Raw genomic sequence first — 18,765 nt, forward strand, 5'->3', positions numbered from 1 at the left:
TACTATTGATGTTACAAATACAACTGGGACTACTGATACAACATGAATTACAGAGTTAACAAGACAACTATTCTAAAGTTAGTTTTTATTCTATTTCAGGTGATAATGAGTAATAACCATCGCACATTCATACATTTTGATTATGGGGGCAATTATTTAAAGAGTGGAGATGAAGTACAATGGATTTCAAGTGAAGAAGTTCGTCGAGCTCTTTTGATGAAGGCACCTATTGAGGAGATCAATTATTTAGCATTGGTTGATAAAATAGGCAGAAAGATGATGCTCGATACAACTACGAGTGAGATGAGATTCAGTTACATGCCAATTTCAGTGAATCCTAAGAAACCAATATATATCTCCAATGATGATGATCTTTTGTGCTATTTGGAATGGAATAAAATAGAATTCAGTGTTCTGCATGTGGAGTTGGTAAAAGATGACGGCGAGAATCAACGGTCTGAGCAAATTCGAGTTAGTGAAGGTGGTGAAGTAGGTGCAAGTAACAAGGAGTTTGTTTCTTGTGGAATAACTCGAAGAGATCATGATGATGTCATGATTCTATATGAAAGTGAGCTGTGTGAACAGAATAAGCAAGTTGAAAACAGTGAAGCTGTGGCATGTGAAGAACAGGAAGAGATGGCATGTGAAGAACGGGAAGAGATGGCATGTGTAGAACGAGAAGATGGCATGGATAACCAAGGTATTGGGGTATGTAAACGGGTAAACAAGGAATGGGAAGATGGTGTGAATCTTACTATAGGTCAAGAATTTGGAAGTAAGAAAGCAGTACAAGATCTACTTGAAAAGGGTGCACATAAGAACTGTTTTGAGTATGATATAATGAAGTCGGATCCAATGTTGTATGTGGTAAAATGCACTGGAAAAAAATTTGGCTGCAAGTGGTTTGTAAGGGTTGCTAAAGTTAAGAATTCAGAATGCTTCTCAGTTAGAACTTACAATAAGATGCATTCATGTTATCGTTCAACTACAAGTACGCAAAAAATAAAATAAAAGGCACGCCACGGATAGTAGCATCAGTTTTGCGTGACGATTATCCGTGTAAGCTTAAGACTCCATTTCCAAAAGTTATCATCCCGTTAGTTCAATCAAGAGTTGGTGTTAAAGTGTCATATTCAACCGCATGGAGAGGGAAAAGGGATGCTGCTAATGAGGAAAGTTACAAGACGTTGAAATCCTATTTGTAAATGCTAGAGATTACGAATGAAGGAACTATATCATTTGTGGAATTAGATGAAAAGAAGAATTTTCAGTACTTATTCTTTGCGTTGGGAGCTTGCATTGAAGGCTTCAATGCTATGAGAAAAGTGATCATTGTGGATGCGACTCACCTTAAGATTGCACAAGGTGGAGTACTTGTTGTTGCTTTAGCTCAAGATCTTGAACACCACCATTATCCTATTGATTTTGGTGTACTTGATGGTGAAAAGGATGTAAGTTGGAGTTGGTTTTTCGAGAAGTTGAAATCAGTAATACCGGACAGTTCTGAGCTTGTGTTCGTTTCCGATAGAAATCAAAGCCTTATGAAATCACAACGTGAATTGTATCCGCTATCTCAACATGGTTGTTGTATATATCATTTGTGTCAGAATGTGAAAGGAGCATGCAATTACAGCAAGAAAAAAGTCGTTGGAAAAAAATTCATGGAATGCGCTAAAGCTTATACAGAGGCTGAGTTCTTGAAACTCTATGGTGATTTTAAGGAAAGGTATCCAGCTGCAGCGGTATATCAAGATAAACATGTTGAAGAAAAAAAATGGAGTAGATGCTGTTTTCCAGGAGCAAGATACAACATAGACACGAGTAATAGTGTTGAATCTATTAATCATGTTTTCGTTAATGCTAGGAAGTTACGTCTGTTACCAATGATTAATGCTATTGTTGAGAAAGTGGCTGAGTGGTTTAACAAACACAGAAAGACTACCGCAGAGACACCGAGTTCGCAAATGATGGTGCCTCTTGTTGAGAGTGAGTTGCACTCAAGATGTGAAGAGGCGAAGTTGTTACCAATGTTTGAACTAAACAGCTTCTTTCTCGAATACAATGTGATCGGAATTGATGGCGTTGATTATTTGGTAGACCTGAAAAACAAAACTTGCTATCGCAAGCGATTTGATATTGACCGCATGCATTAGCTGCTTTGATGGACGTAGCTAAAAAGGTAGAATATGAGATTCATGTTAAAGATTATAACTCCAAATATTATTGGATGGAGCAGTGGTCATTGGCATATTACCGGACGATATATCTAGTTCCACATATGTCTTAGTGGATTGTACCTGACTACATACAAGAGAAGTATTCCTTTCCTCCGGTTTATGTTGCTCAAAAGAAAAAAGGAAGACCTCGAACAACAAGGTTTCCATCGGCCGGAGAATATCGAGGAAGGAAGAATAAATCTACTGGAGGCTTGTACGAGTATTTTCGTTGTAGTCAAAGTTAATTTCTATGTTGCTATAACTGTTTGTCTTTGGTTGCTACAACTCGTTTGTTCTGTAAAATTGTGTGAAATTGTAGTTTAATCACCTAATATAGGAAATACAACTGTAAAAAATGAATTGAGTTAAAGGTACTACTGATGGTAAGTGTTTAACACAAAAATACAACTATGTTCATGCCTTTACAACTGAAAGTTTGAGGACAGCTATTTGATGTTTTTTTTACATATGGGTCCCTATTTATCCAAACAACTGGTTTTTCATGGGTCCTATTTTCCTAACATATTGTTTTTTATGGGTCCCATTTGTCCAAACTCCAAATATTTGGGATGGTTTGTAATGGATCCCATTTATGGGTTTAGTCGATTTATTTTAGAGACTCAAATTTCACAATAATACATTTGTACCTATTAAAAAGACAGTTGTACCATAAGAAACATTTGTACCTAATAATTTTTAAAACACATGTTCCAAAATGGAGGATCCTAAACCATCATCCAGCAAAACCAACCCGGGATTACAAAAAATAGACACCCTAAACCGTCCAACAAAAAACTAACATGAGCAACATACAATCACGGTTTACTTCTATTACTCCTCCTTTGAATTGTCCATGGAGGCTTTTGATATTGTGAAGGATTCCTGGATCTCTTCCTCTTCTTAGGAGAAGTCTTTTTGCCACTGCTTATTTCTGCAACTTCTTCTTTTTCAGCCATCTCATCATCTCCTTCTTCTACTCCTTCTCTATTTGATGCATCATCTCCTTCTTCTGGTCCTTCTCTATTTGATGCTTCTTCTTCTGCACCTTCCTCATCTGTTGCATCTACTTTTTCTGATGTTTCTTCTTCTACACCAGCCATCTCATCATTGTCTCCTTCTGCTCCTTCCTCATCTGTTGCATCTACTTGTTCTGCATCTTCTTCTTCTACACCAGCCATCTCATCATCGTTTTCTTCTTTTGCACCTTCTTCATCCGATGCATCTTCTTCTTGTTCTTCATTTCCAAAACCAGATCCTCCTATATCATCACTAGCTTTTTTTCCTGTTGCTCCTACACCAGCCATCTCATCATCCAGATCTGCTTCCTTTTGAAAGCCACATCCTCGATTATCATCGCTAGCCTGAAAATTCAACCCACCACCATTCATAGCATTGTTCACACAACGTTCATGATCTTTCACCCTTCTCTCACAGAGATCAAACCGCTTTCCAATCCTCTTTTCGAGCTCTTTAAACCCTGCATTCATCGCCCTCATCAGTTTTTTTCAAGGGATTTAAGATTTTTCACCTATCTAGAAGACTGTGGCTGCTCCTCTTCTTACTGCCCATCTTCTTGCGGTGCATCTTTTTGCTGCTCCTCTGTTGTATTTGCTCCTCGAGAAGCCACGTCCAAATCATACAGCTCTTTCCAGAATATCTTCTACATTTTAACACATATGTGATGCTCCCAGCTCACTGCAATTATATTACTTGATTGTTTCTCATCATTTTCGTTTATGCGAGGCATAAGAGGTTCCTCACAAAATTCAGGTTCCAAAATGCTATGAATTACCTGTGAACATAAAGATGTCCAAAATAAAATATCACCTTAGATTTACAATGAAAAGCTGATATAATTAAAGAGAGAGGAGAAATCTCTAACCGTTGTAGTTCCAAGGGTGTCATTTACATCTTCAATTGGGTAGCCTTTCATGTGACTACTTATCCATTTCTGTTTGCACATCCTTGGACAGTTTGTGTCTGCGCTTTATACATCTACTCGGAACCTTCTTTTCATAACCGGAATGCATTCACACGCCAATATCTACACAAGTCACAATAATCATAAGAAACATAAATGATTTACATAATATAGAGTTGTGCTTCACAAATACCTCCAAAGGAATTAAGAAACCCGGAAAACACCATGTTTGCTGCACACGACCCTTAAAATATTTCATCATATGGAAGATGTTTTTAATGTTATCGTCAAATGTGTATCTCCCCCACGGAAACGTTTCACAAGCATCTAGATCATCCACAATTCGATATATAAAAGCATCGATGAACCCAAACTTTTTCTTAGGTGTAATGACAGTGCTTACGAAAAAAAGGATCGCCATTTGTTTCCGCTCTCCACATTCTCCCATGGAATGTAGCTTCTCTCTCACAGCTTTGATGCTGACCACTATTTTTTTCTCTTTTACTTGTTCTTAGTCTTCTTCTTCTTCTTCTCCTTCTTCTTTAAAATAGCTTCTCACAAACCTTTCACTCCCCAAATTCTTATACTTTGGTGGATAAATATAACAGTCAAATCCACACAACAGGCCATGTTCCCTAAATGAATACCGGACGGGAACACCGTTGACAACAAACCAACAGACACTATATATTTCCATAGGAGCCGTGCAAAGCAACAACATCCACATATGCGTATACTTGTGGTTCTCCTCCCTATGCATGTGCCAAATATGCTTAAATTGTAGATGTGTGCGGAACCAATTCTTCTCATCTTCTGCAAGGATATCATCCCACTCTTTCATCGTTCTGTTCTCTTCAGACCTTGAAGATAGCTTACAACACTCTGTATAATTGGTTTGCTTAAAATAAAACATCTCAGGTGGAAGTGGTTGGGTATCCTCCATATCTTTATCATTATCCTACAAATCCAAACAAAACTGTCATGAATAGTTGTAACAAAATTTTTAGTTGTATCAATCTCGATAGTTATTCCAAAACAAAAAGATGATTCACTTCTCAACGTACTTGTGGACACAATGGAGGAGACCTCTCATGGGCAGTAGCTTCATCATCTTCTTTGTTTTCTGACGGAGGAGAGCAATCTGTTGGTTGGAGAGTAGCAGTTTCAACTGGTTGAAGAGAAGGATGAGTGTCGTCTAGCTGAAGAGGAAGATGAGTGTCGTCTGGCTGAAGAGGAAGATGAGTGTCGTCTGGCGGAGGAGGAAGATTTGCGTCGTCGGATCCGGTGTCGTCTGGCAGAGGAAGAGTTTTTTCAAGTGCTGCAGGGGTCTTCTTCTTCACATTTAAACCATTACTAGTACGAACCATCCTGCATTACCAAAATGAAACGCAAAATTAAAGAGATTTCCAAAATTTCCCAACTTCAAACCCAAATTTTGAATATAAACCCTAATTTGGCAAAGCCTAATTTTACAAATTAATGACTTACCTTTGATGTTTGATAGTCTACGATGAAGAAAGCAACAAGATTTGACGAGAAAATTGAAAAATTGAAGAGAAGAAATTGGAAGAGAAGAAGACTCGGGTAAGACTCCGACGACGGAGAGAAAGAAGGTTTTTTCTTTTGATTCAGAACATTGATTAAAACAGATGGATATCCAGTTAGAATGGATAACCCAAATGTTTGGGTAGTAACCCGAATTATAACTGGTTGGGTTGGTAAATATCAGAAATCGTCAAAGTTTTATGGTCTTTACCTAATTTTTGGATTAAAAGAAAAGACAAAAAATAAATTTATTATAACAGAGGGATATAAGAAATAGATTTTGGATGGGAGGGCACCGGGGAATAAGATCCTTAAACTTGTGTTTCTGCAGTTTTTTGTTATGTGAATTCTTGTTTGCATCCCATCTACAATTCTATATAAGTGAAGTCTTATCCTTTTAACTATATTGTTTGTCTTTAATGAATTCGGTCTATGAATGTAAAACCTAATCTCTTCTCATATTTACGAAAAAAATGAAAAAAAAAATTAGAACCTAAATCCCCATAAATGAATCCCGGTTGAATTGGCTGTAACAAATCACTGTAGCACGTCTATATAATATATTATCGACCATGCGTATATATATTCTTGGACGTGTTAATACGGACATATCTAATTTATTATACTTATTTCCATGAACAATTTTTTGGAATATTTGTAGGACCCACTAATTATATTCAGTAACCCATCGCTCCCCCACACCCCACCCTCTTCATTGATCCAGAGTATTAGGGTTCCCATTTTATCACGATCTCAAATCCGTTTCCCTTCAGCCTGGTTTGCTCCTCTTTAATTATCGGGGTTTCTTCAAATTTCTTAGATCGATATTTGTTCACTTTCAATACTATCCTATTCGATAAGCAAAAATGCCAAAAATCGTCTGCGAGAAAGGAAAATGTATCCACCCTCGACCAATGTCCCTTACTAGACATTACTGGCGACCCCCAAGCGCCCTTGCCCCTGTTAGGGGAAATCAATTTGCCGTCCAGCCTCTTAGTCAACCTTTGGTTCATTTTAACCTACAGGTAAGGTTTACTCAAAAAAATTCTCAATCCAATTGAGGCACTCATTTTATATAGACTGAAATTGATCCAAAAATTGCGAAATTTAGTTTTGAATTCGTATATAGCCTCCAAAATTTAGTGTTAACATTGGTACTCATTTTCTCTCAGCCTCCTCCGTTCCCTGATTTCCACATGCCTGATCACGTAGCTGCTAAAATAGTCAGCTTAGTTTTTGAGGACGGTGTAGATATGTTAAAGGCTTGGATTCAATCAGGACCAGATGGAAAAGCCGCTGTTTTTTCAAGTGAAACTCTTTCTTCTGTTCGACTAGCCCCCTTTTTTATTCATATGGCTGAAGAATCGTCTAGTTATCACATGTTTTATACCAAATGCCTCACCGCAGAAAATCCGTACGCCCTATATCTTCAGAGGTTAGTGCTGGCATTTCATATGTTTGAGCTCCAGGAAGTAATTGCTATATTGGATGGCATAAAAGACGTTTTCTCACATGCTGGTCTACTTTATATCATGCTCCACAGTTGCGATGGATCAATTCCGTGGGAATTTTATATTCAGTACAAGCGAAGGTACTACAAATTTAGTGAAGTCGACTTATTCGCAAATAAACTAATGTTCCATATCAACGAGGTTGGTCCACGTCGCCAAGGGACATACAAAAAATGCTGGGAGTTCGAAGATTATAGTGAGTGTTGGTCGGACCATAAGAACCTCAATGAGTACGAGGGACAGTGGTGTAACACATGTATTTACTATTACATGTCCCAGGAAATTGCACTCATTTCATAAGTAATACTTTTAGAAGTACCAATTTCATTTATGTTCATCTTATCGTTCTTCTCAATTGCAGACAAAATATTTGAATCTAAATTTTTATTCTTGATTTTATGTATTAGTTTGTTTTGCATATTTCGCCAACTTTAATTATATATTAACTTCATTTTAAACAAAGCTACCACTTCAACTTTAAGGTGTAACAATTATTATACACATAATTAGTTTTGTTTCAGAACTATGATTTGCATTTTTGTATATGAATTAGCTTTAATGAAATTTCAAGTAGAAGCTTTTATATTTAATATAAAACTGAACTTGTACTCCCTACAAAGCTTCATCCCTCACGATTGTGAATTATTAAGAGAAACTTCCAGTTAGTTACTCTGTTTTTATTACTCTGTTTTAAACCGTTTTGCTCAGTTCAAAAACTTCTCTCTCCAACACATCTTACTCTTTCGTTATTCGCAACAGATTGACAAAATGAGTACATCATCCAAATGTCTACACTCTATCACACAACCTATCAACACACATGTTTAATTTTTCATCCATTTAAACAATATAGTTTTCATTCATTCCACAAAGTATATGTAACTTCTCTAACTTTTCATTTGTGTTGTCAACAGAGGAAGATTGCAAGATTATACATTCCGGAACCAATTCTCGCACTAATTGTTAGCCACGTTTCAGAAGAAGGAATTGAGGCTCTGAAAAACTGGATTAAATCTGGTCATGATGGGAAATCTGCAGCATTCTCTGTCGAGACACTCTCCCGAGTTCGTTTAGATAAAAGCCCCGACTTCATCAACATGTCTTCGCCCGACTCTGTTCACTTCTCATTCTACTCAAAATGTCTTGCAAAACGAAACCCTTATGCTATGTATCTCCAGAGCTTGAGGCTAGGGTTCCGTTCTCTCGACCTGATAGGCGCCATTTCATTATTGAATGATTGTAAAGATGTCATTCCTATAGCCAACCTTCTTTACGTTGCTCTAAACCGCTGCGCAAGTAATGAAGTATTAGACGCTTTTAATACTTTCAAACAAGAGAAAGTGTGTTTTACCAATGTAGATATCATGGCCAAGACACTAATTGGCCACATTTCTGATTCGGAACCAAAACGATTCGGATCTTACGCTGAGCTCTTTCATTATGAGGATTCTCCAGACTGTTGGCTCATGCATGAATTTTACAAAGAATATAATGGTGAGAGATGTTCAGATTGCATCTACTACTTCCTCTTCGGAGACATCCTTTTGATTTCCTAGTTTATTAAGAAACATCAGTTACCCACTTTCATAATATAATTATTTCTTTTGTTTTCCTCGTTTATCTAGTTTATTAATGTAATCTTATTATGAAGTTGTATTTAACTTATAAACTAGTGAACATCTTTCTCGTTTATCATGACTGATAGGGACTCTTTCGATTTTGGAGCATGCATAGCGAAATGTTCCGTCTATACTAATTCCAAAAATACTAACAATCGGTTATATCTGATTGGTCGGGGGTATATGGATAAAAATATAAATATTCATTTCCTATCTACATGTAAATATTCAGAGACATCCATTTCATTACCAAGTTTTTTTAAGGTTTTTCTATTATTAAAAACTAAGCTATATGAAATGAAATCACATGTATTAGTCGATATTCTCTATTCTATAATATCCAATTCACTAAATGGCCACATTTTTTTATTCAAAACCAACAAAGTTCTAACCTTACATGCACTTTTACATTACGATGTTTTTTAGCAGAAATTTGGCAATTGGATAAGTTTTAAAAAGGAATATAATGAGAAAAGATGTTTGTTTACATGGCTGATAGGTTCTACTTCCATTTTTAAAATCTGAGCTGATCTGAAAATAATTTGCTCACTATAACTATTTTTTCAACATATATTTATTTATGTAACTAATAGGGTATCTTTCAATATTGAAGCATGAAAATTGAATTAATTTTACAAATAGATCTAAATAAGTCAAACAATTGGATATGATCTTATGGTAAACTATATTTGGATAGTAAACATAAATATTCGATTTTCATCTACTTTTACCTATTCTGCGTCATTCTTGTGAGTCCCTGGTGTAACATAAGCAGTATAAATGATAAACCTAATTAGCATCCAATACCCAATAAATATTTAGATTTTCTACACCTACGCATTACATTACAAAAGAAAAACAATTAATATACTAAATAGCAATCTCAAAGTCATCCACCGTAACAACTTGTTCAAATTGGATTTGTACAACTTGCCCTGTTATGACCCGTGCCTTTGCACCTCGAGCACCGGTTCTGATGCGTCCTTCCAGTCTTAGGTTTCTACATTTACCATATACAAACCACATTATGCATTAGGTTTTAACAATCAATTAGAAAGTACTACTTTAGCTTAATTTTTTCCTAACCTTGTATTCCCCTGTTGATGGAATTCCGGCTACCTATGGCCTCCCTGATGGTCTCCTTGTATATGGTGGCAACATCGATCGGTGTTCAAGCTCTTCTAGTATTTCTTCGTCTCTTCCAATAGCTTCAGGGAATATTGCTTCCCGGTAACTCGAAACACATGTGTGGGGCTTGAAACAGTCATCAACTAAAGCCTTGTAGGAAATTTTAAAACTATTCGCAGCCATCAAAGCATGACTGCAAGGGATCTTGAGTTGATCATTCCTCTTGCAAGTACATTGCTTCTTCTCAAGATCAACCACATTTCTTCCACCTAACATGCCATTTATCTCGTAGCTCCAGCTGGTGATCCTCCCAACCTTGGTACCATTAGTTGTTAACATGGTTTTTGTTATTTGCTTGTCAACTTCCGGAGGAACGGGACCTTTACGTTCGAGAGACTTCTTCCGACGCGCATTAAACCATCTAGTTAACATAGACCTGATAAATCTTATCAACTCCACAATATGTGACAATCGACCTTTGTTTAAAGCCTTGTTTAACATCTCAGCTATATTGCTAGTCATCAGATTGAAACGCTATCCCCTGAAATATAGCCTTGTCCAATTAGCCATCCCTATATCATGTAGATACTTACCGCAATTTTGGTTCGTGGATTCAATCTGACCATAAAGCTCTTTAAACTTTGTACCGGTAAACGCATATCCTGCGTTTTTTACTAACAGCGTCATAGCTTTGTTCTTGTACTTAGCTTGGATATTCCTACAAAGGTGAATAATACAAGCCCCATGATTTGCTTGCGGAAAAACTCTCTTAACAGCGACAAGGATTGACGAGTGTCTATCTGATAATATAGTCTGAGTTTTGATGTCTGCAATGATTCGTTCCAACTTCATAAAGAATCAAGTCCAAGAATTGTCATTCTCGCTGTCCACAACAACAAATCCAAGTGTATAGACTTGGAAGTTTGCATCCTGACCACTCGCTGTTAGTAACACCCCTTTGTACTTTCCTTTCAAATGTGTTCCATCAACAACAAATATCCTTCTCAGATGCTTAAATCCTGCTATCGAGGCACCAAAAGCTAAAAACATATACAAAAACCTCTCTTTGCTTTCATCTTCAACATCTCTTTCGGTTTCTATATGGGTTATTGTTCCCGTATTAGTTAGCTTCAGTAGATGTAAATATTCAGCCAGATAGCAGTATGATTCTTCGTCACTCCCGGCAACATTAGTTAAAACTGATTCCCTAGCTCTCCAACACTTTCTGTATGACGCAAAGACTCTCAAATCTTCTAGAACTAGTTGTTGTAGATCCATCGGGACAGGACCGGACGTAGGATCACTGTACTTAGCCTTAAAGACGGATGCAATAACTTTTGATGTTGCCTTCTGCATGAACTGTCCTCTAGTATCTAACGAACATGTGTGATCTAGACTTGCTTTCTTAATTTCATAGTAGCCAGTACCTTTCATGAGTGTCGCCAAAATTCTGCAATCACATTTCTCATCTGAACAACTAAGAACAAAATAATTCCACTTTGTTCTTGTTTGCTTGAAATGATACATGTTCTTGATCGCATATATTGCCAAACCAATTTGGCAATCTTCTTTGCTTGCATACACTTTTCCCTTGCATATCCCTTTGCCATCATCCTCTATATCCAAATCCGGTATGTTCTCTACCTCATACTCGATATCTTCAAATAATGGTGGGATATCAGACTCCTCATCATCAATTTCCTCCAACTTCCTTGCTCCACCTCTCAATCCGTGAGAGCTCCCAGCTCTACAACCAACCTTAGTTTTCGCAGCCTATTTCGTTTTTACCTTCTCTGCGTTTACACTTGAACCTCCACCACTCACAAACAGAGCGTGGTCAAAGACTCCACTACCTGTGCACTGAACAACTTTTTCCGCACTAGTACCTACCTTATCATTTAAACCCTGAAAACTCACGTCTATTTTATTTTTTCCCTTGTACCTTGCATCTACTCCACCCTTAGACATCAACTCTTCAGCATTTGAGTCACCATAATCATCCGACAGAAAATTACCCCAAAACTCTTTATCATATCCGCCACAGGGCATAGTATCATCAGAAATATCTATCCCGTCTTCGGTATCCTCTGTTTTGTTGTCCATAAATAAGTCATCCACAAAGATGTCATCTTCATCATCAACAATAACATCTTCGTTAGATTTCAGCCCACCGCTTCTTGCTATTTTTTCTTCTACATCGTGTAATGCATCCATGAATTCTTCATCTACAGGGGTCACCAGAACATTAGGGATTTTGAAACACCAGAAGATATATCCCCAGAACCTGTGTCAACATTTCTCGAACCACTAGCTGTATCATACAAACTTTCAACTTTCCGTTTTGCACTACCTCCTAGTGTTTCACTACTCAAATTTGGTGTATCAACCTTCTCTTCAAACTTCACAAACAAGTTTAGACCCATGTTTTCTCTAAGGGTCTTTAGATAGTATTGAAGTCCAACCTCGCTTGTAACCAGAACCGGTGGAGTCTTATCCTTTGTTGCAAACATGTTTTTATTCGGTACAGAGTAACTTAACAGAGGATTAACACCCTTGACGCCAAACTCCTGCAGAATTGCTTCGTTCAACGCAACCAATGTTATTCCCTCATGAATTGGTACAACCCTTGAGAAAAGTTGGTTATATATCTCCAATTTCCATTCTCCATTCGAAGAACAAAACCACTCTCCACAAATAACCATGATATAGTCGTCCATCGATCCATGTACATATAAACAAAAAAATAATTTGGTTATATTCTGATTCCCGTAACAAATAGACTGCACAGAATTTCGTTTTAATTTGATGATTTCAGTTTTCAACAATCGTACCTCCTTCGACACGACAGTTGGCCAAAGATTGATGATTGAAACCCAGAATCTTCTTCGATCAACCTAGAATCTCGTGTTTCAGGTTTTTGTTACTAGAAAAGCAGGGGAAGTTATAATATTTAATCTCAGCCGATAACACTATTAAAATCCGCTCTTTCCTAAACCGCTGATTACAACCGTAAATTTTAAACAAATTCTAACGAAACCATAAACCAGTTTGGAGTGATATCTCAATCGAAATTGAGGGGGTATATATGTCTTTTTTTACTCCAAAAGGAAGGCAAGTGCCTCTAGTTTTTAAATTGTTTGAAGTGCATAATGTTTCTCGAAAAGTGCCTCATTATGCTACATTCCCAATATTTTAACTAAAAACTACGATTAATAGACGTAACCGTTTTTTTCTGGAAGACGTAACCGTTCATAAGTACAAAAGGCATTTATTGTGATTGTTATTATTAGTAGATTGTTATTGAAATTTAAGAAATTTACTCAATGCAAAAATAATAATTTATAACTTAAAATAAATCTCATTTAAATGTTAAAAACACTTATTTTAGCATATAAGTCCAAAACATTAGAACAAAAACTCTTACAAATATTTATTACATTATCATAGGACTTATTTGATTAAATTACTATTGAGTTTTATGTATAAAAACAGCATGTGCATTCTTTCATACAAAATCCCTCTCCTTTTAGCTTAGGTTTTCTTAGCTTCTCCTGACATGCAGTTTGACATTCTTTGGGAACACATTTCCCAGTTTTAAATTTTATTTGAAAACACCGATTGCCTCTTAATTGCTCATCATTTCCCATAACTCCTGTTATTATAAGATAAAATTTTAAATCTTAGTTATATATATGTTTTGAGAATCTTTGTGCATATACGAAAAATATAAATATAGGAAGTACATATTTCAAATCATTGATTATTTATGAAAAAACATAACATTAATCATATAAGTTATATAAACTAACCATATAATAAACATATATAAAAAAATGCTAAGAATCAATATTTTTGAAACAAAGAATGTTGTTTCATATAATTTATCTTGAGTTAAATAGCTTACTAAAAAGAAATATATATCTATTTCTATAAATGATAAGTGTTTAGATTACCATTATAAACAAAACAAAAAGATATTAGTAAAATATGGGGCCCAAATATAACACATAAATTTTAAATTGACCTTTAAAAACATCTTTAATTTTTTTTTTTTAATAATAGATATATTAATATTTAATGAGTATAATAAAGATACAGAAATCCAAAATAATATATAGCATGAGTAGGTCTTGGAAAATAAATACCACTTGGTATATTATATGTAAATTGAGAATTTACCCAAACAAAAAAACATACATAAAACATGAAATAACTATGTATTATACAATACATAGCAAGTAAGAGAATTTGCTCAAAAAGAGAAAAGAAAAAGGAAGTAAGAGTATACATATGTAACAACTGTATCTGATATAAATTCGGTTTTCACAAAGAAAAGTAACATAGAAGATGAAATAACTAAGCATTTCACAACACTTAGAAAATATGAGTTAACATAAATAACAACTTTATATGATATATTATAAGTGTGTACAAAAAATATTGTCCACTAATAGTTAAGTGAAAAGGGCAAAATAGTTAGAATATGCTTTACACCATATTCTCTACTTGGAAAAGAAATGAGCAGCTTATGTTTTAAGTAGTTAATTGGGAAAATGAGTTGATATTTTTATTTTCATCTTCTAAAGTTACTTATATATCTATGAAGCATGATTGAGAAACAATTGACGTTAATAAAAAAAACAAGGAGCAAAGAAAATATTTTGAAATATAGTGAAAATAATTCTAACATGAATATTATATTGCATGCATATTTGAATTGATATTCTTAATATATAAGATGCTAGCTATTAACGATCATATGTGATATAATAACATGATCCAATTGCAAATACAAACCTTGCCCCAGAATGATGAATATAGTTAGAATAGTTAACAAGAGTAGAAATGATCTCTTCATCCTAATGATATAAATTCACTCTTTTGTTTTGTTTTTGAAAATAAGAAAGAAGAAAGGCTACTTATTTATAAGAAGTTAAAATATTCCTTGTTCAAACATATGGTTTCTATTTTAAGTTATCTATCTCTTTAAAGTCCAAAAACTATATGGTTTTCCCAATTTCCAGGGTTATACTAATAAAGTGGTATGTTTAGCCTAAGACTCGCTCATATAAAAGAAAAATATTCCAATTCAGATAAAATTCAAAACTTACAAATATACTCGTATTCAATTTGACTACATGCATGGTAATTTCGTCGCCAACGATTAAATTGCAATATCAAACTAAGTCTTAGACTTTTTGGCAAAACCTTAAAACGTTAACCCTCATATTCCTCTTGAAAAATAGTTTTTTATCTAGTTTAATAGCCTTAACTTTAATTGTTGACAGTTTGAGGGTATTCGGAAGTATAACTCTTTTTTTCTCCTAAATTTCAGTTGTGGTCTTGTTAGCTTGTGTAGGCCGAGACCATCTCATTGGAGCCTAAATATGACAAACACAGTCTAATAAGGATCTCTAGAAGCAGCAAAGTATAGACACTAACATAGTTCAAGATTCACATTTTACAAATTTATTGATTATCTTAAAGAAGGTGTATGCCATCACATAAAGAATGAACCGATAATTCGGAATAACCTGAACACTTTCACGAAAGAAATAAAGTAGAGTGTGAAGGAATATTATTTGGAGAAGTAGTAACACCATTTGTAGACAATGCAGACAGTTACATTTATAACAAAAAAATTTGGCACTTCACGTTGCTTATATTTTGTCTCTTTATTGGCTTTCTCTCTAAGAAAATTTTAGAATTGGTAATTTTCGTGTTAATTTTGGTTACGCTGTTTTTTTTAACAAGGCCATATATGTGCTTTATATTCTTTTTACCTTTTCATTTTCGTTATGAATTGTTTTAAGAGTGTGTTTGAGATATAGTACGTTTATCAAACATAATTAGTAATGTAGTACATTTACTATTCAAAATGAGTGAAAAGTCATTTTTTCCTGAAATAGAGATAGAGTTTGTGTGAGATAGAAAATATAGTGGGGTAAGGAAGGGAGGGTGGAAATTACGGTTGAAAGTTTGACTGTGTTTAAAAGAAAAATGTGGTGGGTAAGAAAGAGAAATGTGGGTCATGTTTTTTTCTAATTTTTTTATTTTATTTACTACTTCATTTTTTTTTTTGTCTCATAACTAAAATGCTCTTTAATGAATATTGTTTTTCAAAAATTTATCAGATACATAAAAATATATGTTTTTTTCTCTATCATTTGATATGCAATTTGTATAATATTTTTTTTTTTAATTATATTATAAACCATTATATATAAACAAAATGTCTGTACAGTGGTGTACAGATATAGAACATCTGTATAGTGGTGTACAGGTACAGAGCAACTGTACAGTGATGTACAAATACATTTATATAGTGGTGTATAAATGTATCTGTACACCATTGTACAAATGTGTCTGTATAGATATAAACCACTGTACAGATGTATAGAGCCTTATTAGTGGTGTAATATCTGTACAAGTTCTTTGTTAAGTACTACTACTAGTTATTTGTTTAGTGCCTTGTAAATAAGTTGTTTAATATCTATACAGAAAACTTATATTTAAATGTTGTACTTTGTTGATTGAGACAATGTTGGTTAGTCTTCTGTACATACAAAGAGCTGTACAGATATGCAATCTGTACAGCTAACCGACAGTATTAAACGAGCAATATACAATATACCACCCATAATAATATTTTGTACAGCTGTTTCAAAATTCAGAGTAAACTGTACAGCTATTTTGAAATTCTAAAAAACTGTACAGTATGACTACGAAAACAAAGGGGGTGGAGACAAACGAAAATATAACTTTGTCGTTAGACTGTTGTATAGATAACTTTGTCGTTACACTGCTGTAAGTTCTTTGTAATAAAAATTTGAAAAATCATTAAACTTTTCTTTGCCTTCCTTTGCCTCATTTCCAAAGCACACTCTTCTTCCTCTTCGGCTTCAATCCACCACTAGACCCGTCTTTCGCAACCATTGTCGTCTTTTTCGTCTTTAAGCCGTCCTTGCTCTTCTCTAGCTTCACAACGTCTGGTTTCACCTTCCCCTTGACCGCTGTTTCTTCATTGGTTTCTCAACATATGGTTTCAACTTCCTTTTGGCAGCTTTCTTCATCGCTTCTCACTCTTTGCAACCTCATTAAATTTTAATAACTCTGAAATATAGATATTTTTTAAAAAATTATCTCCCAATATATTTCGCATTCACTCCCAATATATTTCAAATGAATGTCTCTTCTTACAAAAAAAAATTACATCACAACCCAAAAGATTGCCTATTACACATTTCATACAAAACAAACATGATGCCTATAGTCTTTTAACACCAAATTATACTTCATCACGATAGATCATTACACAAAGTTCTGAAATTTCTACTTAGCATAAAACAGAAAATTTAAAAATAGATCACATTAGAGTGTAAGAGCATACCCGAGCCATTACATCAGTTTTCACATTCCAGTTATTAAAATCTTCGATCAGTAATGCTGCCTATAGAAGCATAATTCAGAAAAAAAAAAGTATAATTACTTTAGAATCAAAGAAGACAAAATTGGTATTCCTTTTCTCAAACAAAATAGAACAAAGTGACTATTTGCTTACTTACCCATAATTTTATCATGAAAAAGTCTATTGATGTACTGATCCCGCTGCACTAAGTCGCTACAACTTCTTGTCTGAAATCTTGAAGTTTCCGGATAAACTTTTTAGACGCGTCATATTGATATGTGTGCACTAAATCGGTCATAAATCTTGAAGTACTGCTCTGATTGCCCTGAAATTACCGTCGTTGGAAAGCTAATTGAATTTCCTATAACTTTTGTCAAGGACTCTGAAGCTAAATCTCAAGGTAAGGCTTTCGTCCGAGTTAATCTTCCAGACACTGGAGATCATCGTTTCTCATAAGGCACACAAGACATATACCAAAAAATACCCAAAAATACTATAAGAGTATATCAACAAACTTTAAAATCTTCCAATAAAACTTTTAATCTTTGTTAATGATGTGAGTGTGAGCGATACACAAAATTGTTCGGATTCAAAATGAAATTGAGCGAATCAGATGAAGAAAACTTACACTTTCAAGAGATTTGAGAACATCTGCCATAGCAACGTTGGTCGTATAGGCTGGGTTTTTGTTCCTCTTGCATAGACATTGAAGATCTCTTCTCAAAAGGCTGTGGAACCCCTTTTCCGCAAATTTGAGAGAAAGAGAGAGATTGAGAAATTTCTGATTGGGAGAGAAATTGAAATTAGCAAAGAAAACAAGACTAAATCCCTAAAATTGCATGAGTGACCATTGTTGTTGGAGTGGAGGTTTGAATTTTGAGAAGAGGAAATTGGGAGAACTTCCATAAATTTCATTTTCTTGTAGAAGACTAAATTATTTTTGTTTTAATTTTTACATTTTTTAATAAACATATCTTAATGGCAAATTATGTAAATATCAAAGCTTTTTGAGGATTAGAAAGTCTTATAAACAGTTGCTACAATCGTATATGGGGGTTTTCCCCAATTATAAATCGTACTTGTACTATTTTTATAATTAAGGTTGAATAACGTATTATTTTACAACATATCTCTTTTTTTTTATCATTAATTCCTTTTTTTTCAAACATACAAAAATTAAATCAACTATATAAAAATATATTCCTAAGTTAGTTAGGAAATATGTTTATCTCTACAAACCATATGATGAAGCATAGGTCGACAAAAAAAATATGAAGAAGCATGTCTTATATGTACATCAAATTTGTCATGCCCGTCTCCCTCAACATTGAGACGGCGTGCTTTCACTTTACTTATATCTTTCTTCTATTCCACTTTCTTAATTCAAATACAAAATTGTCTTAAATAATAATCGTAA

The 18,765-nt window shown here is 34.6% G+C and overlaps 1 protein-coding gene, 3 long non-coding RNA genes, 1 other non-coding gene and 4 pseudogenes across 11 annotated transcripts; 4 read left to right on the forward strand and 5 right to left on the reverse strand.

Annotated features, from left to right (window-relative positions):
• Nucleotides 1–105: 105 nt before the first annotated feature.
• AT3G43050 lies at nucleotides 106–2,153 on the forward strand (annotated as a pseudogene; the record flags this gene model as incomplete). The annotated part of the gene is made up of 1 exon: nucleotides 106–2,153.
• An 882-nt stretch (nucleotides 2,154–3,035) lies between these two features.
• On the reverse strand, nucleotides 3,036–5,504 carry AT3G43060 (annotated as a pseudogene; the record flags this gene model as incomplete). Its single annotated transcript has 1 exon — nucleotides 3,036–5,504.
• A 1,044-nt stretch (nucleotides 5,505–6,548) lies between these two features.
• Nucleotides 6,549–8,749, forward strand: AT3G43070 (annotated as a pseudogene; the record flags this gene model as incomplete). The annotated part of the gene is made up of 1 exon: nucleotides 6,549–8,749.
• Nucleotides 8,750–9,931: 1,182 nt separating this feature from the next.
• Nucleotides 9,932–12,657, reverse strand: AT3G43080 (annotated as a pseudogene; the record flags this gene model as incomplete). The annotated part of the gene is made up of 1 exon: nucleotides 9,932–12,657.
• A 619-nt stretch (nucleotides 12,658–13,276) lies between these two features.
• LCR33 (low-molecular-weight cysteine-rich 33) lies at nucleotides 13,277–14,834 on the reverse strand. Its single transcript, NM_001035724.2, has 2 exons — nucleotides 14,738–14,834; nucleotides 13,277–13,592 (listed from the first exon to the last, which is right to left on the reverse strand). Exons 1-2 carry the CDS (start codon nucleotides 14,796–14,798, stop codon nucleotides 13,417–13,419), a joined length of 237 nt encoding a protein of 78 aa, NP_001030801.1. The 5' UTR covers nucleotides 14,799–14,834; the 3' UTR covers nucleotides 13,277–13,416.
• A 1,729-nt stretch (nucleotides 14,835–16,563) lies between these two features.
• On the forward strand, nucleotides 16,564–17,213 carry AT3G06495. Its single transcript, NR_141256.1, has one exon. It is a non-coding gene; the product is annotated as an other RNA (long non-coding RNA).
• AT3G06505 lies at nucleotides 16,591–18,269 on the reverse strand. 3 transcript variants are annotated; one of them, NR_143913.1, is made up of 3 exons: nucleotides 17,506–18,269; nucleotides 17,331–17,390; nucleotides 16,591–17,053 (listed from the first exon to the last, which is right to left on the reverse strand). It is a non-coding gene; the product is annotated as an uncharacterized misc_RNA (transcript). The 3 variants fall into 3 exon arrangements; NR_143914.1 differs by lacking the exon at nucleotides 16,591–17,053 and having other exon boundaries at nucleotides 17,098–17,390; nucleotides 17,506–17,781; nucleotides 17,977–18,269; NR_143915.1 differs by lacking the exon at nucleotides 16,591–17,053 and having other exon boundaries at nucleotides 17,098–17,390.
• On the reverse strand, nucleotides 17,882–18,264 carry AT3G06515. The gene has a single exon (NR_141257.1). It is a non-coding gene; the product is annotated as an other RNA (long non-coding RNA).
• Nucleotides 18,024–18,233, forward strand: AT3G06525. Its single transcript, NR_141258.1, has one exon. It is a non-coding gene; the product is annotated as an other RNA (long non-coding RNA).
• Nucleotides 18,270–18,765: the final 496 nt, after the last annotated feature.

Source organism: Arabidopsis thaliana, chromosome 3 (assembly GCF_000001735.4).
Source record: "Arabidopsis thaliana chromosome 3, partial sequence".
NCBI lineage: Eukaryota > Viridiplantae > Streptophyta > Magnoliopsida > Brassicales > Brassicaceae > Arabidopsis > Arabidopsis thaliana.